This window comes from Sus scrofa, chromosome 2 (genome assembly GCF_000003025.6).
Source record: "Sus scrofa isolate TJ Tabasco breed Duroc chromosome 2, Sscrofa11.1, whole genome shotgun sequence".
Lineage (NCBI taxonomy): Eukaryota > Metazoa > Chordata > Mammalia > Artiodactyla > Suidae > Sus > Sus scrofa.
This window is the reverse complement of record NC_010444.4, coordinates 140,283,228-140,306,828: the sequence shown is the minus strand read 5'-3', so window position 1 is coordinate 140,306,828 and position 23,601 is coordinate 140,283,228. Positions and strand designations below refer to the sequence as shown.

General features: G+C 41.7%; 1 protein-coding gene across 1 annotated transcript in view; it reads left to right on the top strand.

Annotated features, from left to right (window-relative positions):
- The window catches only part of CDC25C (cell division cycle 25C), a 34,541-nt gene extending 16,868 nt beyond the window's left edge, over positions 1-17,673 (top strand). The window contains 7 exon segments of the mRNA NM_001123095.1: positions 11,702-11,854; positions 12,807-12,908; positions 14,776-14,838; positions 16,097-16,195; positions 16,716-16,849; positions 17,222-17,333; positions 17,524-17,673. Coding sequence (NP_001116567.1) covers positions 11,702-11,854; positions 12,807-12,908; positions 14,776-14,838; positions 16,097-16,195; positions 16,716-16,849; positions 17,222-17,333; positions 17,524-17,673 — 813 coding nt within the window.

Here is a 23,601-nt window from a genome sequence, read left to right as displayed (position 1 = left end):
CAAATGGAGCCGTAGCCTCCGGCCTATACCAGAGCCACAGCAACTCAGGATCCGAGCCGTGCCTGCAGCCCACACCACAGCTCACGGCAATGCCAGATCCTTAACCTACTGAGCAAGGCCAGGGACTGAACCTGCAACCTTATGGCTTCCAGTCGGACTCATCAACCACTGTGCCATGACGGGAACTCCCATTATAGGTTATTATAAAATAGTGGGTATAATTCCCTGTGTTAGACAGTAAATTCTTTTTGCTTTTCTCTTTTTAGGTATACTACTTTGTACCTCTTAATCCCATACTCTGAATTGTCCTTCCCTCTCGTCCCTGCCCTCTTGGTAACCATAAGTTTGTTTTCTATGTGAGTCGTTTCTGTTTTATGTATACTTTCATTTTGTATTATTTTTTAGAATAGACATATAAGTGATATATAGTATTTTTCTTTTTTATCTGATTTACTTCACTAAGCATAATATTCTCTAGGTCCATCCATGTTGCTGCAAATGGCAATATTGGCTTTTCTTTTTATGGCTGAGTAATATTCCATTGTGTATATGTACCACATCTTCTTAAACCAATTATATATTGATGAGAACTTGGGTTACTATCATGTCTTGGCTATTGTAAATAGTGTTGCTATGAATATAGGGGTGCATATATATTTTCAAGAAATCTTTGTTGTTGTTGTGTTTTTCCTTGTCTATTTGGGCCGCTTCTGTGGCTAGGGGTCAAATTGGAGCTGTAGCCACTGGCCTACGCCACAGCCACAGCAATGCCAGATCCTATCTGCGTCTGTGACCTGTACCACAGCTATGGCAACACCGGATCCTTAACCCATTGAGTGAGGCCAGGGATTGAACCTGCATCCACATGGATACTAGTCAGATTTGTTTCTCCTGAGCCATGATGGGAACTTCTCAAGAAATCATTTTGTTATTTCATGGGGTTGTTGTGAGGTTTAAATGAATTTATTATATATAAAACATTTAGAACAAGACTTTTCAATTAATAGTGCTTAATATAGTATAGTATACATACTTATTTATTGTAGTGTAAGGCCCAAAATGTGTGGAATTATGAAAACTCATCAAAGTGAAAGTCGAAGTAATCTAATGATTCAGTGGAGATTATTAGGTGAAAATCATGAAAAGTATGGAGAAGGTTATAATCAACTTCTGGAAGCCGAAAGGGAATTATTAAAAGATGAATAAAGTAATATTTGTAATGTCCTTTAAGATAGACCTACATGGCATAGTATCTTCCTAAAGAATACTCTTGCCTAGACACAAGATTGGAAACTTTGGAAGGATAAGGCTAAAAACAGTAAAGTAATTGAAAGTGCTGAGGAGGAATAAAGCAGCTGGTTTGGAAAATTTTGAGAACTAGAAGAGATTTTAGTCAGTTTGAAAACATTCGAAATTTGAATTCTTGGTGATAGAGTAATGGAGGATGCTTGCAGGAAAAAAAAATATATTGGAGTTCTTGTCGTTGCTCGGTGGTTAATGAATCCAACTAGGAACCATGAGGTTGCCGGTTCGATCCCTGGCCTTGCTCAGTGAGTTTAAGGATCCAGCATTGCCATGAGCTGTGTAGGTCGCAGACATGGCTCAGACGGATCTAGTGTTGCTGTGTCTCTGGCGTAGGCCAGCAGCTACAGCTCCAATTAGACCCCTGGGAATCTCCAGGTGCCACAGGTGCAGCCCTAGAAAAGACAAAAAAAAAAAAAAAGAATAAATAAAATTGTTTGTCGAGAAACTAATGTGGAATGCAAGAGAAGCTTGGTGCAAGTGTTTCAGGAGTTGCAAAGGCCTAGGCTTCCAAGGGTCACCAGTGAACACTGTATGAGCATGGCGAAAGATGGAGTAAGGATTTTAGTGTTTAAGGTAGCAGCATGGACTAGAGTGGAAAGGAAAAGTGAGAGCCAGGTGGTAATAGCTCTCATTTATTGACTACTTAGACTGTACTAGGCATTATGTGCTGAGCAGTTTACATCCATCTTCACATTTAATTCTCATATCAACCCTGAATGATGAGTATTATCCTATGCCGTTTTTTTTTTTGTTTTTTTTTTTTTTAGTGTTACCCTTTTAAGAGAACATCAGGGAGCTCCCCTCTGTAGTGCAGTTGGTTAAGGATCTGGCATTGTCTCTGGGCAGCTGAGATCACTACTGAGGCACTGGTTCCATCCTTGGCCCCGCACAGTGGTCAAGAAACCCGTGTTGCCACAGCTGCAGTGTAAGTTGCAACTGCGGCTCAGATTCCATCCCTGGCCTAGGAACTTCAATATGACGTGAGTGCAGCCAAAAAACCCCCAGAATAATCGTACTTAGAAAAAGATCAGAAAAATACATTAAAAGAATGTTAGAATAAGAAAAAAAGAAAACTAAGATCTGCTTGACTCTGGAGCCTATGTTTTCAGCAATATTATGGTGTCTCCTACTAAAGATACCTGAGAGCTGAAAATCATATTAGAAACATGGGAAAATTATAGCTGCTTTTTGTGTAGGGTTGGTAAAGGTGAATACCCAGAATTTGAATGAACTAAAATGTCAAGAAGGATGGTTAATCAATTATCTAGAATAATGCTGTTCAGTAAAACTTTCTGAGATGATGGAAATGTTTTATATTTGTCCAATACAATAGCCACTAGCCATATGAGACACTTAGAATTTAAAATGTGGCTAATGCAACTGAGGAACTGAAGTTTTATTTTTATTTTTTTTGCGTTTTAATTCATGCAAAGAGCCATGTGTGGCTACTGTTATTACAATGGGTAGTGCAGATCTAGAACTGGTCCCTGGAGGAGGCATAAGAGTATCAGGTGAAACTTCTTAGCAATGCAAATTTATGGGCTCCACCCCAGACCTGAATCAGAAACTGGGGAAGGGTACCAGTCATCTGTGCTTCAGCAGTTGCTCTAGGTGATTTTGATGTTTGCTAAAGCAGAGAGCTACTGCAGTGTAACAGAATATTAAATCCTGTCTTAATTTCCTTGGTTTGTGGGAAAACAACAGGACCAATGTATAATCTGAAAGGGGCAGAATGGATTTTGGGAGAATTGACATTGACCTTCCTGAGTGAGGTAAACATTTTTGAGGACTTGCTGGTAATGGAGAGTAGGTCTGTGGAAAAACAGCAAGGTAGAGATAGTTGGCATGAGGAAAATGTTACTTGGCTTTCTGAAAAACAAACAAACAAAAAAACCCCAATGTAAAATGAATACTTGGCGTTGCTTTTACAAATATGTATTAGTCTTCATATTTGTAAACTGTTGTCGTTAGTCAAATCTCAACTGATATCATAAAGTTGAATTTAATGTGATTAGAAAGGAAATCCTTTTGTTTTCAGTTTTATTGTTGGAAATTTGCCTAAGGTGTTTAATCTGCTTTTATCGCTGAGCTTTTGGAGTTACCTTTGTGGCTCAGTGGAAACGAATCTGACTAGTATCCATGAAGACACAGGTTCGATCCCTGCCCTTGCTCAGCAGGTTGAGGATCCAGCATTGCCGTAAGTCACAGAAGTGACTTGGATCTGGCCTTGGTGTGGCTGTGACGAGGCCAGTGACTAAAGCTCTGATTTGACCCCTAGCCTGGGAACCTCCATATATTGCGGGTGAGACCCTAAAAAGACAAATAAAGTGTTTAATCTGCTTTTATGAAAATTTAAGTACAGTGAAGATAATTGAATCTTTGCTGATTGAAAATCTTTCATAGTCCCAGAAACATCATTCATTTTTTTTTTTTTTTTGTCTTTTGTTTTTTGTTGTTGTTGCTATTTCTTGGGCCGCTCCCGCGGCATATGGAGGTTCCCAGGCTAGGGGTTGAATCGGAGCTGTAGCCACCGGCCTACGCCAGAGCCACAGCAACGCGGGATCCGAGCCGCGCCTGCAACCCACACCACAGCTCACGGCAACGCCGGATCGTTAACCCACTGAGCAAGGGCAGGGACCGAACCCGCAACCTCATGGTTCCTAGTCGGATTCGTTAACCACTGCGCCAAGACGGGAACTCCCTCATTCATTCTGAGTTGTATAATATAGTTATTATCGGACAGTGGATTTAAAATAGACTGACCTCAGGAAATACTCTGGAAATTTTGTTTGTTTGCATGGAAGAATGGTATGTGGCTGTTAGGTATTTATTTTGTTGATCTTTAATAAGTATTAAGTTCCTTTTTGTCTTCTTGCATTGTGACTCTTCTAAAGTCAATTGAGAGCCCACCATATAAGAATATGCATAGCGGTAGATTTTAGGTTAGAAAATGTATAGGGATTTTCTATTGTTGGTTTACCTCTTTGATGCTAAATGGAAAGAGATAGCTTATTAAGCAAGAAAATATGTCTAACCTTAGTGATTTCTGATTCATTCCTTTAAAAATTGTTTATTGATACTTGTTGAGAGTCAGGCACTGTGCTAAAGTACTGTGAATATAATGGTGAACAAAACAGAGGAGGTTTACGCCCTCAGTGTAAATATAAGTTTATATTCTTGGCACAGAGATATAAACCCCCCCATGTTTATCAAGTGCATAAATGTTTTAGTTAGAATTTTTGGTTACAAATAACAGAAACTAATTCTAGTTACCTCAAGCAGAAAAGGGATTTTCTGGAAGGTATTGAAGAACTCAGGAAATTACTAGGAAGGGTGGAAAATAAGGTAAGGCCCAGCCAAAGTGCTACTACAAGAACATTGTGCTCAGGATGCCACCACTTTCTGGCTGGACACTCAGTGCCACCCTTACTGGCCCCCTGCCACAGAATGTAACCCAATCTGGACTCTGTTGCTCAGGGATATTTGCTGCTACCCACTGTATTCTCCATTGTGCTTCAGCACCCATAAAAAGTCTTAACCAATCTTGTGTTTTTGTGTTACTCCTCAAGGTGCAAAATCCAGCAGGAATATCAAGTCAGCTCTAAAAGAGTGGGAAAGGGAATGTCTGTCCCCCTTTTGCCTTCTTATCAGGAGGCAGGGCTGCCTTCCATCTAATTTGAGATTTTACTAAAATAGGATGCTTACAGCCAAATTGCAAATACCATAGCGACAAAATAATTTAACCGTTGCACATTGTCCAAGTGTAATGAAGGAAACAAAATGGGGACTGACAGAAGGGAACCTTTAAATGGAGGTAATTAGGAAAGGCCGCCTCAAGCAGCTGATACTTAGTTGAGAACAAATTGAAGAACTGTCCCAGCTTGCCTGAAACTGAGGAGGTCCATGAGACGTGGTTCTTTCTATCTAAAACTGGGAAGTCCTGGATGAATTGAGATGAGTTGATAAGGAACCATTCATGACTTGAGTAGAGGTGAGCGCATTCCATGAAGGAGGAATATTGTAGGTGCAAAGGTCCTGAGGTTGAAAAGGAACCGAGAAGCCAGTGTGAGTGAAGGGAAAGTAGCCTGACGTAGGAAAGAAGAGGTGGATGAGAGACAGACCATGCAGGGCCTTTAGGCTGTGGTGAGTATTTGCATTTTATTCTAAATACTGTGGGAAGCTATTGGAGGATTTTAAGCCAGGCACTAGTATGACCTGACTTGTTTTACAAAGACCACCATTGCGACAGCGTTCCCATTGTAGCTCAGCAGTAACAAACCTAACTAGTATCCATGAGGACATGGGTTTGATCCCTGGCCCCACTCAGTGGGTTAAGGATCCTGCGTTGCCATGAGCTGTGGTGTAGCAGACGTAGCTTGGTTCTGGTGTTGCTGTGGCTGTGGTGTAGTCCAGCAGCTGTAGCTCCGATTCGACCCCTGGGAACTTTCATATGCCGTGAATGTGGCCCTTAAAAAAAAAAAAAAGACAACTGTTGCTGGATGAGGAATAGATTAGAGGGGACTAAAATTTGGAAGGAGGGGGAAAAAGGAGTTAGAAGTAGGTAAGAGTAAGAAGCAATTGCAGCAGTTTTGGGAAGACTTGGTGGTGGCCTGAACTAAGATGGTGGCTCTAAGACAGAGAGAAGTAGATGACTTCAAAATATACTTTGGATGTAGAATCAGTAGGACTTGATGGGTTGGATATAGGCTGTGAAGGAAGGATGGGATCAAGGATGACTATAGACATGTTAAATTTGTAGTGTTTAGTTTCAAAGAAAAAATGGAAACAGAAAACTACCTTTTCTCACTGAATATAGTCACCCATCTGCTCTGATAGCCATATGATATGCTTTCCTTTTTGTTACATGATATAAAGTGTCCCTGTTCAGATCTAACTGCCTCCCACACCCCTTTACACTGCATCCAGTTCATTCATTCAATAATGCTGGGGATACAGTAGTAGACACAACACAACAAAGTCCCTGCTGTCTTCGAGCTTACATTCTAGTCAGGAGGGAACAGACAAATACACAAATGCATTTATAATTAGCAGACGGTAGAAATACTTTGGTTTAAAAAAAAAAAAAAAGTGGGATAAGGAGAATGGGGAGTACCTGGAGTGGGATGGGGTAGAATGGGAGTTGATATTTTTGATAGGTTGCATAGTCTTCTCTGAGAGTGAGCAGACTTCTGAAGCAGCGAGGGAGCCAAATAACATATCAGGAGGAAGGAGTTATTTCAGGCAGAAGGAAAATCATGTGCAGTGCTTCTGAGGTAGCAGTATGCTTGGCGGCACATTCATGGACGAGCAAGAAGGCTAGTGTGGCTGGAGCAGTGAGCAAGTAGATGAGGGCAGAGAAGCCCTCAGAGAGTAGGAGGGTAGAGAATAGATTATGTAGGGCCATGTGGACCACTGTAAAGACTTTGCACAAAGTCTGAGTCAGATGGAAGCATCTCCTCTTAGTTGCTTCTACAATATTTCTTCCGTCTCTTTCTCTCTCTTGTATTATCAAATTTGCCCTTTCTCCTAAATTAATACTTCTCAAATTTTTTGGTACCAGGATTTCTTTACAATCTTTTTTTGTCTTTTGTCTTTTTAGGACTGTACTTTCGGCACACGGAGGTTCCCAGGCTAGGGGTCTAACTGGAGCTACAGCTGCCAGCTTACACCACAGCCACAGCAACATGGGATCTGAGCCATGTCTGCCACCTACAGCATAGCTGTCTACACTGTGCCGGATCCTTAACCCACTAATGGAGGCCAGGGATAGAACCTTCATCCTCATGGATACTAGTCAAGTTCATTATAAAGGAGCCACAACAGGAACTCCCAGACCGTCTTTATTGAGTATGGTGTTAGTTGTAGATTTCTTGATACTCTTACCAGGTCGAGGACGTTTCCTTCTATTCGTGGTTTACTGAGAGATTTTATCAGGAATAGATACTAGTTTTTGTCATATGTTTTCTCTGTACCTATTGAGATGATCCTGTGAGGTTGCTTTTTTTTTTTTTAATCTATGAATATGGTGAATTACATTGATTAATCTTTGAATAGTAAAACAACCTTGCATTCCTGTGATTACTTAGTCATGATATATTATCCTATTTATGTATTGTTGGATTTGCTAAGATTTGCTAATATTCTGCTAAAATTTTGTTGAGGAGTACCCGTCATGGATCAGTGGAAACGAATCTGACTAGTATCATGAAGACGAAGGTTCGATCCCTGACCTTGCTCAGTGGGTTAAGGATCCAGCATTGCTGTAAGCTGTGGTGTGGGTCACAGATGAGGCGCGGGTTCAAATCAGAACTACAGTTGCTGGGCTGCGCAACAGCCACATCAGCACCAGATCCAAGCCATGTCTCCAACCTATATCACAGCTAGATGATTTGACCCCTAGCCTGGGAATCTCCATGTGCCTTGGGTGTGGCCCTTAAAAGACAAAAAATAAACAATTTCTTTTGGATAATTTTTACATCTGTGTTCTTGAAAAGGATTGGCCTTCATTGTTTTGTGTTCTTTCTAATGTCTCTGGTGTTAATATCAGTGAAATGCTGTCATCATTCGGAAAGAATTCTCTTTTTCAATTATCTGGAAGAGGTTGTATGGAATTGATTTTTTTTTTTTTTTTTTTTTTTTTGTCTTTTTGCCTTTTCTAGGGCCGTTCCCGTGGCATATGGAGGTTCCCAGGCTAGGGATCTAATGGGAGCTATAGCTGCCAGCCTACGCCAGAGCCACAGCAACAAGGGATCCAAGCCGTGTCTGCAGCCTACACCACAGCTCACGGCAATGCCAGATCCTTAACCCACTGAGCAAGGCCAGGGATCGAACCCACAACCTCATGGTTCCTAGTTGGATTCATTAACCACTGTGCCATGACAGGAACTACGGTTATGTGTTTTTTTAATGTTAGGCAGAATTCACCAGTGAAGCCATCTGGGCCTGAGGTTTTCTTTGTGGGAAGTTTTTATAAATTTTTTTTTTTTTTTTTTTTTTTAGGAGCACATTTGTGGCATATGGATGTTCCCAGGCTAGGGTCCAGTCAGAGCTGCAGCTGCTGGCCTATGCCATTGCAACCTACACCACAATTCATGCTGGATCCTTAACCCATTGAGTGAGGCCAGGGATTGAACCTGCCTCCTCGTGGATACTGGTCAGATTCTTCTGAACCTGCTGAGCCACAAGGGGAACTCCTTTGTGGGAAGTTTTTAAATTATTAATCTCTATTTTTTCAGGTCTAGTCAGATGTTGTAGTTTTTAGCTTGAGCCAATTTCAGTAGTCTTTGTCTTTTTCTTTCTTCTTTTTTTTTTGACCTCACTCATAGCATGTGGAAGTTTCCCAGCTAGGGATTGAACCCATGCCACAACAGAGACAGTAGTTTTGTCTTTTTAGGAATTTGTCCATTTAATATAGTCTTCTCATTTATTAGAACATAGTTGAAATTCTGCAACACAGTGGGTTAAGGATGCAGCATTATCACTGTAGCGACATGGGTAACTCCAGTGGCGCAGGTTCAGTCCCTGGGCTGGGAACTTATGCATGCCTTGGGCATGGCCAAAAATAATAATAATATAGTTGTTCGTTGTATTCCATTATGATCTTTTAAATTTTCTATCAGATTGGTGGTAATGTATTCTTTTCACTTGTAATTTTAGTAATTTGAGTCTTTTATTCTTGGTCATTCTAGCTAAAATTTTATCAATTTTGCTGATTTTTTTTTGAAAGAACCAACTTTTTGTTCAGTTTTTTTTTCTGTTCTCTACTTCATTAAGTTTAGCTCTAATCTGTTTTCTTTCTTTCCCTCTCCTTCCTTTGGATTTAGTTACTTCTTTTGCTGGAAGTTTAGGTCATTGACTTGAATTCTTTTTTTGTTTGTTTTGTGCCACACCTGTGGCATATGGAAGTTCCCAGGCTGGGGGTTCTAATCAGAGCTACAGCTGCTGGCCTACACCACAGCCACAGCCACGCAGAATCCCAGCCATGTCTGCAGCCTACACCACAGCTCAAGTCATTGCCGGATCCTTAACGCACTTAGCAAGGCCAGGAATTGAACCCGCATCCTCATGGTTACTAGTTGTTTCCACTGAGCCACAATGGGAACTCCCGACTTGAATTCTTTCTTCTTTTTTATCATAGATATTTTAACCTATACGTTTTTATCTGAGCATTGCTTTAGCATATTTTTACCTGAGTTTTGGTATGTTATGTCTTCATTTTCATTCATCTCAATATATTTTCTAATTTCCATTGTGATCTTTGTTGACCCACTGGTTATTTAGGAGTGTGTTAATTTCTCCAAATTTTTGAGTTTTCCAGATTTTTTTCTGTTATTTCTAATTATTCCATGTAGTCAGAGAACATACTTGATTCAATCCTTTAAATTTTATTGAGGCTGGATTTATGTCCTAGTATATGGTCTGTCCTTGAGAATGTTCAATGTGTATTTGAGAATTTAAAAGAATGTATATTCTGCTGTTGAGTTTGGTAGTCTATAGATGTTTATTATATCTAGTTGCTTTATAGCATTGCTTCAGTTCTTGAGCTTTCTAAAGATGGAACCATACATGTGGCCATCACTGGCCTTGCTATTCTCACCAGGGCATTTGTTGTTCCTTCAGCCTGGAGCACTCTTCGCCTGGATATACAGGACTTTCTCCCTCATTTCAGTCTCATATCTCCACATATGTCACCTTAATGGAAAGGCTTTTCCTGAAAGGTTTCCAACCCCAATAATTTTTCCTTATTTATTTTTTACTTCCAGCATTTATCACACATAAAAGTACAGGGTATGTTTGTTTGTCTCTTCCACTGTCTTATTCTCTGCTTTGTCACCTGTTATATACTTAAAAATCATGAAACAGGTATGTGAATGTGTAAGTCTGGAAGTAAGAACAAAAGTCCCAACTGGATAGAAATTTGAGAGTCATCAGCATAGAGGGAAAATTTAAATTCATGGCTAGAAAAAATTCACCTTTATCAAGAGTGAGGAGACATCCTAGCCCTGAATCTGCTATCTATTAGAAGTTTGGTAGGTAAGGAAGCCTGACAGAGACTGAGAAGGAGCAACAGAGATGTAGAAGCATCCTGTTGCCTATACTAGGACTAAATTAAGAGACGAGGTGTTGCCAAAGAGGTCAAAGAAGAAGGGGGTAGCCGAATCAGTGGAAGCCACTGTGAGATTCAGGTTGATATATAGCTAAAGAAGTAACCGTCAGATGTGGTAACATGAAGATTGTTGATAATTTGAACAAGAGCAGTAGAATGGTACAGAAGCCAAGCCATGTGTGTTGAAAAGCGTATAAGCCATGAGGGAGTGGTGATGCCTCCATAGTTTACAAAAATAATAATTATCCAACTTAACCTTTTTATAAAATCTGTGAGTAAAATTGAGCTTAGCAAGTTTCCTTTTCTTCTTTCTGGCCTTTTCAATACTTAAAACTCCCAGATTTGGAAAGTGTTCATTGATTCCTTAAACAGTAAAAACCGCTAAGTGGGAGTTCCTATCATGGCTCAGCAGAAATGAATCTGACTAGTACCCGTGAGGATGCAGGTTCAATCCCTGACCTCGCTCACTGGGTTAAGGATCTGATGTTGCTGTGAGCTGTGGTGTAGGTTGCAGACATGGCTTAGATCTGGTGTTGCTGTGCTGTGGCATAGGCCAGCAGCTACAGCTCCAATTAAACCCCTAGCCTGGGAACATACATATACCACAGGTGCGGCCCTAAAAAGACAAAAACAAAAAGCAAAAACCACTCAGTGGTAGATGTTGAGTGCAGTCTAATCCAGATGGTTCTGGGATCTTCCCACATCAGCTTCTGGGAACTGGGAAATTTTTTGTTTGTTTTTAGGGCCACATGGTATGGCATATGGAAGTTCCCAGTCTAGGGGTTGAATGGGAGCTGCAGCTGCTGGCCTACTGCATAGCCATAGTAATGCCCAGATCTGAGCCGCATCTGTGACCTATACTACAGCTTGCGGCAATGCTAGATCCTTACCCCAATGAGCAAGGCCACAGATAGAACCCGCATCCTCAGGAATACTAGTCAGTTTGGTTTCTGCTGAGCCGCAACGGGAACTCCCAGAACTGAGAAACTTCTGACTAGGTAGACAAAACTAGTGTATCATCATCATCATTTCCGCATGACCTAGCACTTAAACTTCTTGCAGTAAGTTGCCATTTGTTTTCGTATAAATGTATTGGAAAGAATCTGTCAAAACAGTAGTGGCCGATGCTGAGCATCTTGTCAGAGTACGAATTTAAATTCAGCAGGTCTAGGGTGAAGTGCAGCATCTGGGAGTCTGCATTTCTGAAAAGCTCCCAGGAGATATTCACAGTGCTGGCCTGCAGACACACTTGAAGGAGTAAGAACCTTGGGGTTTCATATTTCCAAACAGGTATCTCTGAACACAAGCTGCCTGTATCGCTCCTTTTCATTGCCAGACAGTTTGAACAGTCCAGGACTGAAGCAGGTGGTAAAATTCAAGGACCACACGCTTCCAGATAAAGTAAAAAAGAAGTATTGTTCTAGCCATGAAGAGCTCAGGAAGGTAAGAACTTTTTAAGATGAGAATCTCTTTACTCTTCTATCTCATTGTCTTCTCTGCTTTTCTGGTATGGGGGTTGCTTTAGTATATCTTTCTGTCTTCTTCATTACTTTTACTTTGATCTCGTCTTCCCATCTTCCTTTTTTCTTCTCTACCTCTGCATCCATATATAAGATATTTAATAGTAAATATCTGCTATATTTTAATTTTGGAAATGGTATCGTATTGTCTTCCCAACCCTTTCTTTTTAAGATCTGAGAGAATGCAGGAACGCATTGATTAGTAAAGACATTTATTGCTGTTTTACATGCATTCTGACAGAAATAGCATCATATAGCACACTGGTTGGGTAGAAAGCAACTTCCGAAAAACAGTCCTCATACCCTATTCTTCCTTTGGGAAAAAACCCCTCTATTTTATAAAATCAGTATATGATGTTATAGAGAAATGGAAAATGTGTGAATAAGCAAAAAAAAAAGCCATGGAAAAATGCCCATAATCCCACAGGCCAGAGATAATTACTATTAATACTTGATGTTTAGTCTTTCTGACATTGTTAAGGCAAATGTGTGTTTTTTATTAAAGTGGCATTACAAAGTACATGTTTTCTAACCTACTTAATGATAGCATGTGATATTTTCATGTCAATGGAAGTAATTTACTTTCTATTACTTAATAGTAATCTATAATGTGTGTAATGTAGACCCTGTTATTGAACAAGGCCCTATTATTGAACATTTAATTTATTGATAATTTTCTCTATTGTAAACACACTGGGCTATCCATCCTTACAGCAAATCTTTGTACATATCTTTATTTTCTTAGTAAAATGAATGGCATTATTAGGTCAAAGGGTATGCGTATTTTTAATGAGTCTCCCTCCAATCCTTTCATCCCCTGGTTTTTAAACCTTTAATATGAGGACTGGGGGTGGGGGGAATCTTGTTGTCTTCAGGGCTTAGGTGTAAAGAAAATGGTCTCTCTCTGCAACATTAATATGATTCAGATGCTGGAGGAAGATTCTAATCAGGGGCCTCTGATTGGCGATTTCTCCAAGGTAAGTTTGGTTACATCCATCCTATATTTCATCCTGCATTTTGGATCTGAATCTTTTCTTCTCTGCTTGTAGAGGACACTAGGTATGATCATGCATCTTTACCAAGTACTTGTTGATAACCTGAATGTGCTATAGTGGTGGATCTAGGCCCTAAGCCTTTCCAGTGAGAAAGTATTCCTTATTCATTCTGGGAAAATCCAGAACAGTGGGAAAAGTATGAGATGTTGTACTTCTTAAAAAAATATTTTAAAAAATTATGTAGATAGGAGTTCCTGTCATAGCTCTGTGGGTTAAGAACCCAATTAGTATCCATGAGGATGCAGGTTCAACCCCTGGCCTTATTCAGTGTTGAAGGATCCAGCGTTGTTGTGAGCTGCAGTGTAGTTCGCAGATGCAGCTTAGATCTAGCATTGCTATGGCTGTGGAGTAGGCTGGCAACTGCAGCTCTGATTAGACCCCAGGCCCAGAAACTTCCATGTGCAGTAGGTGCGGCCCTAAAAAAAAAAAAAAAACAAAATTATGTAAATAATACTTGGTCACTACAGCAAAGACAGAAAGTGAGTGGAGTTCCTATCTTGTCGCAGTGGTTAACGAATCCAACTAGGAACCATGAGGTTGTGGGTTCAGTCCCTGGCCTTGCTCAGTGGGTTAAGGATCCGGCATTGCCGTGAGCTGTGGTGTAGGTTGAAGACATGGCTCTGATCCCAAGTTGCTGTGGCTCTGGCGTAGGCCAGTGGCCACATCTCCAATTAGACCCCTAGCCTGGGAATCTGCATATGCCGTGGGAGGGCCCTAGAAATGGCAAAAAAAGAAAACAAAACAAAACAAAAAAAAAGAAAGTGAAATCTACCTGAAATCTTATCAGAGTATTATTGCTTTTTAAAAATTTTTTATTTATTTTTCTTTCTATGGCTGCTCTTTGGCATATGGAGTATCCAGGCCAGGGATCAAACCAATGCCCCAGCATTCTCAAGTCGCTGCCAATCCTGTTGTACCACAGCAGGAACCCCTGTTACTGCTTTTTAAACTTTCTTTGGTGTGTATTCCTCTAGACATTTTTCTTTGTATTAGCACAAACAAACATGCTCATACACAAATACTTTTTTTGCTTTTCCATGTTTGTTGTGATCTGCTGAGGTTTTTTTTTTTTTTTTCCCCCTCATTTAATGTATCAGGAACATCTTTCCTCTCTCTCGCTCTTTTTTTTCTTTTTTTTTTTAGAGCCACAGGTGCAGCATACGGAAGTTCCCAGGCTAGGGGTTGATCAGTCGGAACTACAGCGGCTGGTCTACACCACAGCTACAACAACATGGGATCCGAGCTGCATCTGCGACCTATACAGCAGCTTGTGGCAATGCCGGATCAACCTACTGCGCAAAGCCATGGATCCAACCTGAGTCCTCATGGATACTAGTTGGATTCATTACCGCTGAGCCACGATGAAACTCCAGGAACAACTTTTCATGTCAGTAAACAGTTCTGCTTCATCTTGTCATCATTTTTAATAGCAGAATGGTATGTCTCTTTTCTTTTTTTGGCTGTTCATAAGTTTTTGGGTTTTTTTTCAATCCTTTCTTATAGGATATTTACTTTTACAATTTTTCCTTATGAAAATATGGACATATTTCCTTATAACAAGTTGGGCATATTTGTAGCTAAATCTAAAACTTTGTATACATTGTTAATTAGTTCCTTCCAATCAGTTCTTAGAAATGGAATTGCTTCATATGCACATCATAGGGACCGCTGGTTTTTGAAGGCAGCTGGGGTTTTAAAGGTCATTTGGAAAAAAGGACAATATATGGGTCATGATCTCAAATTTGGATATAGAGAACTTGCTGTTATTTCAGCTCTTGGGTATTTCTAGGTATGTGCACTGCCAACCGTGTCAGGGAGACACCAAGATCTGAAGTACGTCAACCCAGAAACAGTAAGCAGATTTCTGGAGATGGTAACTGGTTACATAAGCTACCATCTGGTCTGTTTTGTCCCTAAAATCCCCACTTCCATTTGTATTTCTTTCACTGTGTTCACTCACATATGCTCCTTATTCAGCTGGAGCTGTATTAATAGAGTTTTTTTTTTTAATTAAGCAAATGATATATAATTTTTATGAAAGGAAGGAAGGAATGGGAGAGGAAAAAAGTAAAAAAATCACCCAGTTAGGGTGACCTTACATCCTGGTTTACATGTTGCAATCCCATTTATGCCTATTAGTACAGGGTAATTACTAATAGTGTTCTCTTTCACTCTCAGAAGGGTCCCAGTTTGTGCAGTAATTATTTGGTCACTCCACCCATAATCTCACCATCAAAGATAATCACTACTTTCCTTATGGCTTTCCAGATTTTATTCTGGCGTAAGTTATAAAAAATGGGATCATAAAAAATATATCATTTTACAATTAGCTTAGTAAGACATTGTAAACATCTTTGTACATCAATAAAAAGATATCTATATTATCCTTTTAGTGGCTGTATAGTATTCTGTTATATTGATAATATATAAATAACTTAACCAAACCAGTTTTATTAACTTTTTAAGTTATTTGTAATATTTTGATAATCTAAATCAATGGTGAGATGAATATTATTGCGCCCTATTTTTATGTACTTTTTTGTTTACTTAGGATGTTAGAAAAAAATTGCTGAAAGTGAATTTACATTTATTTTTATATGTATTTACAAAGTTTCCTCCAGAAAGGTGGAACCAATTTACACAACTAGATGTAGCTTAAGTTTCCTCCTCTAGATATCAACCCTTTCCTTCTCTATTCCTTTCTGAAAGACTTGCTTTCTAACTTTAGAGTGGAGGGTGGGGGACCATCACATTTCTCCCTGCAAAATCAGGACCTCTAACTTCGACCTGTGCCCTTATAGAAGTCCTTGTGTGTCTTCTGAAAGGCTGATTGCAGCCATGCCTACCTCCAAATAAGTAGCCCGAATATGATTTTCCCTGGTGTCCCAGCAATACCAGCTATTTTGGTTCTCCACAAAGACCATTTCCTATTTTATACTCTTACGTGGGGTGAGGCTGAACCATTGCCATATTTCAAATATAAGGGGACTTTGGAGGCTGGGCATACAGTGGAATGCTGGGTGACTAAAGGGAGTGCAAATCAGGAACTGTGTGACTGGTTGTTTTTTCCCTCAGAAGAGGCAGGGTATTCAATCCTAGTTTCTGTGCAGGTGGCTGCCTTGCTATCGGGGAAGTTCCAGGGTCTGATTGAGAAGTTTTATATTATCGATTGCCGCTATCCATATGAGTACCTGGGAGGACACATCCAGGTAAGGTTACACTAAGGACTAAGTAGGGGAGGGCTGGAGATAACGCTTTGTTGAGAAGAGTTCAGACAAAGGGTCCTGTGAACTCTAAAACTAGGGCAGACTTCATTCATCTGGAACACATCAAGGCTTTTGGTCCTTGGTTCTGTTCTAATTCTGTATACCTTAAGCAATTTTCCCCTCCTACACCAGTTGCCCTCTTCTTTATAGGAGCCAAGAGCTCCTACCCGGAAATAAAAACATTAATCCCAGTACTAAAAAGCACATTATGAACATTTAATGCTTATAGATACTCCTCACAGTGATCCCTGTACTTCATATGGTTCCATTCTATGAACATTTATTAAGCACCTACCAAGCTCTGCCAGCCCTTAGGAATAGATACAGATAAGGTTTCCGCTCTGAAAGTATTTAGAGTCTACCCTTCCAGAATCCAGTATCCCAAGATAGTATTCCAATTATTTCTAAGTGTTGGCACTGTTCACAGACCTTTAAAGAAATACTTCCTAAAATTCTTCTACAGGGAGCCTTAAACTTATACAGTCAAGAAGAACTATGTAACTTCTTTCTGAAGAAACCCATTATCCCTTTGGATACTCAGAAAAGAATAATCGTCGTGTTCCACTGTGAATTCTCCTCAGAGAGGGGTCCCCGAATGTGAGTGTCAACACGGGGTAGGGTGGGTGATGGAAATGGATCTTGAGTTGGAACTTGTAGCCATGGAACCTTCTCAGACCACTTCAGACAGAGACTGAATGAATGAGTGCATTGTAGTTTAAGGAGAAGAAGAAAGGGGTTTCTCTAATTCAAACGTTTGGAGCAGTGAAGGAAAAAGGATTGGGAATTAGGTATTGATGGAGGTAAGAAAGAGTGGTGCTAATTGGACCTTGTTTTGCAAAAATAGTGAGATCTGACACTCCATTTTAGGTTTAGCAATAGTCTATTCCTCCTTACCTTCCCCAGCGAATGGCCCATGGAATCCTGACCTCACTTCTTTCCACTGTACCCATCCCTGGGTTTTCTCTAAAGGTGCCGCTCTCTGAGAGAAGAAGACAGGGCTCTGAACCAGTATCCTGCACTGTACTACCCAGAGCTATATATCCTCAAAGGGGGCTACAGAGACTTCTTTCCAGAATATATGGTAAAGGATGGGGCATGTGGGGCAAAAGGGGAGCCCAGATTTGGGGGAGCCAACCTTAGCATGCAGCTCCTAGGACCTGAAAAGCCCTTTGAGAAGAAACTGCTGTTCCTTCTTACCCACTACTTGCAGCATCTCTATTGTATTTAGACTTCAGGCATCAGGACCCCTTACTCTGTCCCTTGCTTTTCAGGAGCTGTGTGAACCACAGAGCTACTGCCCTATGCATCACCAGGACCATAAGGCTGAACTGCTGAGGTGTCGAAGCCAGAACAAAGCATGGGAAGGGGAGCGGCAGCTGCAGGAACAGATTGCCTTACTCGTGAAGGATGTGAGCCCTTAATGTCAGATCACCCACTGGGCCTAAGACTCACTAAAGGCACAGAAACCCTGAGCAGAAAGAGGCCATCTTCTATGTGGTTATACCTAACATTTTAAAAGATGTCAGCAAACCAACAGGTTGCCTAACTAATGAAATCCCAGGCCTGGGGATTGATAAGGCTTCAGTAGAGCTGCTGGTCTGGTGAAATCCTCAAGCTGGCTCTGTAAGGCTAGAGCCTTGGGTTGCGTGGACATTTGTGTCTCTTTAGGTAGCTGTTGTGTTCCTCTTTCTAACTACTCAAGTCTTTTCAGAGGCCATCCAGATTTTTCTCTCACTGGGTTTCTGGCTATGCAAGAGAGAGTTGCCCATCTTCTTTCTCTATATTTTCCCTCTTTGTTTCCCTCTCTCCTCTTTTTAAATGGGAAAATAAACATTGCAGAATGAGAAATGTGATTGTGAGCCCAGACTGCTCCTAGAAGATGGAGATAAGGAAGTCATCACCACACTGGACTCTTTCATCTCTATTCATAATGAGCCATAATACTTTTCTCCAGACCATGGTTCTCAGAGTTTGAGAATCAGCATCATCTGAACTTGTTTGAAATGCAAATTTTCATGGCCCATTTCAGACCTACTAAATCAGAACATCAGAGGTTAGGGGCCCAGAAATCTGGGTTTTAAAAATACTCCTTTCTGGAGTTCTACTGTGGTGCAGTGAGTTAAGAATTGACTGCAGTGTCTTGGGTTGCTGTGGAGGTGCGAGTTTGATCCCTAGCCTGGCGCAGTGGGTTAAGGATCCATCATTGCTGCACCTGCAGCTCAGATTCAGTCTCTGGCCAGGGGACTTCCGTATGCCATGAGTGCATTAAAAATAACAACAACAACAACAAAACCCTCCATTTCAGGTGATTCTGATGCATGCCAAAGTTTAAGAACCACAGCTCTGGAATTAAATAAAACCTTTTAAATTGCATTCTTCAGCAATATTCCAGGCTTTCCTTTCCTAAACCATTTCATGGTATCAGTTGCCTAAAACTGTGCCCCAGACCCAACACTGGTATCAGGAGACCAAAACAATTGCCATTCTCTAAGGCCAAGTGGATAGGTCTGAGTTGGGCTTAAAAGGTCCTTATCTACAGCCTCATTGGAGATTTGACTTCTCCCATTTCCCAAAGGTTTTTTTCCATTCCACTTCATGTCTCACAAAGATAAGTTTAGGATTTAGGATGGTTGGCAGTAAAGGTTTGTGCCATATGAAGATAGGAATAAAAGAAAATGAAAGTACCAAGCACAATGAGTTAGATTTCAGAAGGATATTTTAAATTACATTCTTCAGTATCATCCCAGGGTTTCCTTTCTTTGAGCTCTTTAAGGTGAGTAGGCTTTTGTCTGTGTAGTCAGGTACTGTCCTACTTGGCCTTGGTGGTGGAATTAACTGAACATGGTCACTCTCTGGCATTAACCTAGTAGTGATAGCTTAGGACTAGAAAAAGACAAAGGGTTCTGAAGTTTAGGCTAAGATAGAATAGAGACAAAAATGACATCTTCCCAGGTCCTGGAGCAGGGAGACTTTTTAAAAGTGAGTGGGAGGAAAGGAGGGCATTAGACATTGGGCAGCCCAGCAGTATGCCTGAGTCGACTGGACTGATTTTTACAGGGTTTACAAGTGCTCTTCTGGAGCGCCACGTGCATGCCTCACAGCAGAGGGCACTGCTGTATTCTTTAAGCTGGCAGCCTCCACTCCTTGCTTGAGCCTGTCTGTCCAGAGGGCAGCAACCTTTCCAGCTTCTCCCTGAGCTCTTGAGCTCAGAGCTCAGAACGGCAAGGGGGAAAAGGAGAGAAAAGCTGCTGCTTTGTTAGGTGGAGATGCTCAGGGAAAGATGCGGCTCTTCTTCCCATCCCACACACTTCCCCTCACCAAGTAGGAGCTCCTAGCTGCCTGAGGGAAACTGAGCGAAGCACCTCCAAGTGTGAAGAGGGGTCCCTGACTCGATGCCTACCCTGGTCAGTCCTTTCCGGATAATTCTCCCTGGAAAGGTAGAACCAAGCCCCCACCTGGGAAGAGACTGGTGCACAACTGTTCACATTTCAGTAATCTTTTTCTTTTTAGGGCTGCACCTGTGTCATACGGAAGTTCCCAGGCTAGGGGTCAGCTGGAGCTGCAGCTGCCAGCCTACATCATAGCCACAGCAAAGCCAGATCCAAGCAGCATCTAAGACCTACACTGCAGCTTGCTGCAATGCCACATCCTTAACCCAGTGAGCAAGGCCAGGAATCAAACCCACATCCACATGGATACTAGTTGGGTTCTTAACCCGCTGAGGAAAATATTACAAGAAATTATATGGGAAATTTGATATGTAAGGTACTGTGTGATTTGATTCATGTTATTTTCAGGAACAATAACAGTAGCTAACACTTTTCAGTTCAACGTGTGCAAGACCCATGAACTCATTTTATATATATAAACTAATTTTCACAACAATCCTATGAGGCAAGTACTCATTATTATGCATGTTTTACCAATAAAGAAATTGAGAAACAGAGGAGTGAGTAACTTGTTCAAGATCTGACAGCTAATGAATGGTGGAATTGGGATTTGAACCCAGGCAGTATGGCTCCAGAGTCTGTACCCTTAATGGATTTTCCTGTTACCAAATCCTCATCAGTGAACAGTGCATCTTTCTAAGTTGGTGCTGTATTAGGTGTTAAACAAGAGTATCAGTTAGTTGTAGATACTATAGAATTCAGGGCCATCAGTTGCTTGGGCTTGGGAAATGAGACCCTAAGACCCCAGCCCAGGAATCTCTGCACGAGGCTATGGAGGGGGTTCGCTCTGCTCTGGTGTCCTTGCACTGACTGGTATTCATTCATCATGAAGTCAAGTAATAAAGAATGGAAACCTCTTGGTCTAAAAACTGCTTCCGGTTGCGGTCTCAGCCCCAGGACCAAGCTGACCTCTGCCATAGAGAGGGAAGAGGCATTTTTCTTTCCTTCTCAGGTATTTAAAGTGGAGGCAAGGAGAATTTTCTTTCCCCATTCAGTTTAGGCAAATATTAGGGAAACAGCAATTCCTTCCTAGGGTTGTCAATAAAAGTACTATAGTTATTCAAATATAACATAGTCCCTGCCCTCAAGAAACTGACAAGGTAGCAAATGATTCTCTTGATTCCCATTTCTACAAGCATTCAGGCCCATTAGCATATTCAACAAAAGGAAGAAGAACTGTAGCCTCCAGCTCTAAAGCAGCAGGTTGATGTGTGTGCAGGCTGAGTTCATGGAAAGAACTGCATACCACCTGGGGTGATATTCAAGGCTTACTATGTACTGGGCACTAAGCTAAACACTTTACTTAATTTATACTTGTTTAATCCACACAACTGTCTTATGAAGTAGATACTGCTATTAATTTTACAGGTGAAGGAACTGAAGCACAGAAAAATGGACATGCCCAAGGTCATCCAGTATGTATTGGAAATGGCATTTGAACCCAGGTAGTCTGTAAAGCTTGTTCTCTCTCTCTTTTTTTTTTTTTTTTGGCCACATCCATGGCATGCAGAAGTTCTTGGGCCAGGGATCGAACCCTCACTACAGCAGCAACTTGAGCTGATGCAGTGACAGTGCTGGATCCTTAACCCACTGTGCCACAAGGGAACTCCCTAAAGCTTGTTCTCTTAACTGTTATTCAGTGTACTGCTAACAGCCTGGATTAGCTAAGGATAGCAGCAGGAATTAAAGCTCAACAGTGAGAGAGGGCTTGATAAGAAGTCAGAAAACCAAGATTACAAAAGAAGAGTAAGATAGAGTGTTTGGACCTTTGAGCTCCAGTCAGTGGTTTGGAAGGCCCTCCCAGGGCAGAGTTTGTGTCTTAATCATTTTGGCACCTGGCACAAAGCTGGACTCATAATCAGCCTCAAAAGACTTTATTGAATTGAATGATGGCTAACATCATTTTTGTAGAAAGGATTGGCTCATTTGTCATTATCCACAAGGTTCCCAACGGCAATGGTGCTTATCTAGCAGGTGTTGGCAGTCACAGAGGACATGGCTGGTGAGGAGAGAGTGTGCTGGAGGAGCTGTCAATATTAGTCTTGGAGTCATATTTATTTGCAGAGGCTTCCTCAACCCTCCCCTCACCTTGGTTACCAATCCTCATTAAAGGCCCAGTGATGTCAAGCTCCCCACCACAGTGCCCAGGCAGAAATAGGCTCTAAGTATCTCACTCACTTTCAAAAGAAAGGCTGGCCTTTTACAGGTGGAATTGGGCAATCCTCTTAGCCCATCAGCTTGACCTTGTTCTGCCTTCCTAGTCCGTTCCGTGGGGAAAGCACTGAGTAGACACACTAAGTAGGTACCCTGAGCAAATGCCTTTTCTGGGCTTACGCTCCTACCCCTAACTTGATTTGCCTTGGTTGCTGAAGGAGAGGGAGCAGAGGTAACACCCTTTAAACACTCCACATCTTTGTTAATTCATAGGTCTCAGCCTTTTCCTAGCATCCCAGCCACCTGAAATTGTTACCTCTTGCCTTGTAAATCCTGTTTTGAAACTACTGCCAGAGTGAAGGAGAAAGTGGGGGCTGTCAGCTCCCCAGCTGCAGGCTTCCTAACTGTACTGAAGGGAAGGGCTTGGGAAAGGTACACAGGTAGGGTGGAGCTGGGGGAAAACAGACCCTGTACAAAAGCTGAGTAGCCAGATGTTCACTTTCACAGCTCTCTTGTAAGACTGGCAGGGCAGATATAGATTAAAATGAAGCACAAACTCCATTTAAAGTGCATTACAGCTGAGGAATCAGCTCCCCCTGGGCAGGAGAAGGGAGGAAAGGGCACAAGAGGCCACATCAGTCTCCTTCCTTATCTAGGGCCGCATGTCTCGCTCCTGGCTTTGTGAAGGGTGATTTACACCCCTGGCTGGAATGACTCTCTTTCTAGGCTGATTACATCGGCAAATGCCCCCCAGAGGCCACAGCAGGATGGCCATATTCAGAAGCAGCAGCCAGTAAATCTCAGAGGTTTCTATTGCACTTCTCAGTACCCTCCCTCCTGGCCCTCTGCCAGGTGGGCTCTGGAGGTAGGAGAGGGCTTGGTTGGAGGGTTAGGGGAAGAAACCCTGCAATTCCTTTGATTGCTTTCTTCCAAGTACTGTTAAGTTCTCATTCTTCTGAGTCATTTTGCCTGTATCTATCTTGGGAACAGGGTGTGAATCAGCCCAGTAAACCAGCCCAATATACACCCTTACCTTTTTGGGTAGAAATCCTGGTTTCTCCTACCTGTTTAATCTTGGTAGAGTAGCTTGCTGTCTTAAGCATCATCTGAAAATGATGAGCTCCTAAGTGGCCTCTCCAGCCACCTTCCTCAGTGATCTTTTGTCCAGGGAGATCTCTGCAGTTTAGTCTAAGGGGAGTTTAAACTTTCCATCCTCCTTCATGACACTCAAGGGGTTGAATTTTGGAGGAATATAGTCTCTGGCAAAGGTCCTGGGATCTGGCCCCAGGTCTGCTCCCCGCAAAGCCATTTCACCTGTCTGAGACACACCTTTGCAGAATCTTGAGGCTAATGATAAGAACTGAATCTCACCCTTGAAGGTATTTATCATGAGAAACAAAATAATAGATGTGCACATTCTAATAGAAAAACAAAACAAAACAACCTAGAAACACGAGAGCCTTTGTGGGTTTGTTCAAGTTATGTTACCAGATTTCATTTGGGGTAGTTGTTCCTTGGTGGTGGTAGGGACTGGATTCCAGAAACTAAGATAGAATGCTGTTTTGATTCTCTCTGGACCCCAGAGATGGCAAGGCTCCATCCCGCAGCTTCCACCGTGACTTGGGCAGAATGCCCCTCTAAGCGAAGTTGGCAGGACGGGCAGGTGGGCCGGCTGGGGTGGAGCACTCTTACTAGCCAAAGCCCCAGCGCGTGCCCTCGTTTATTCCCACCTCCGCTGCCCTCTCG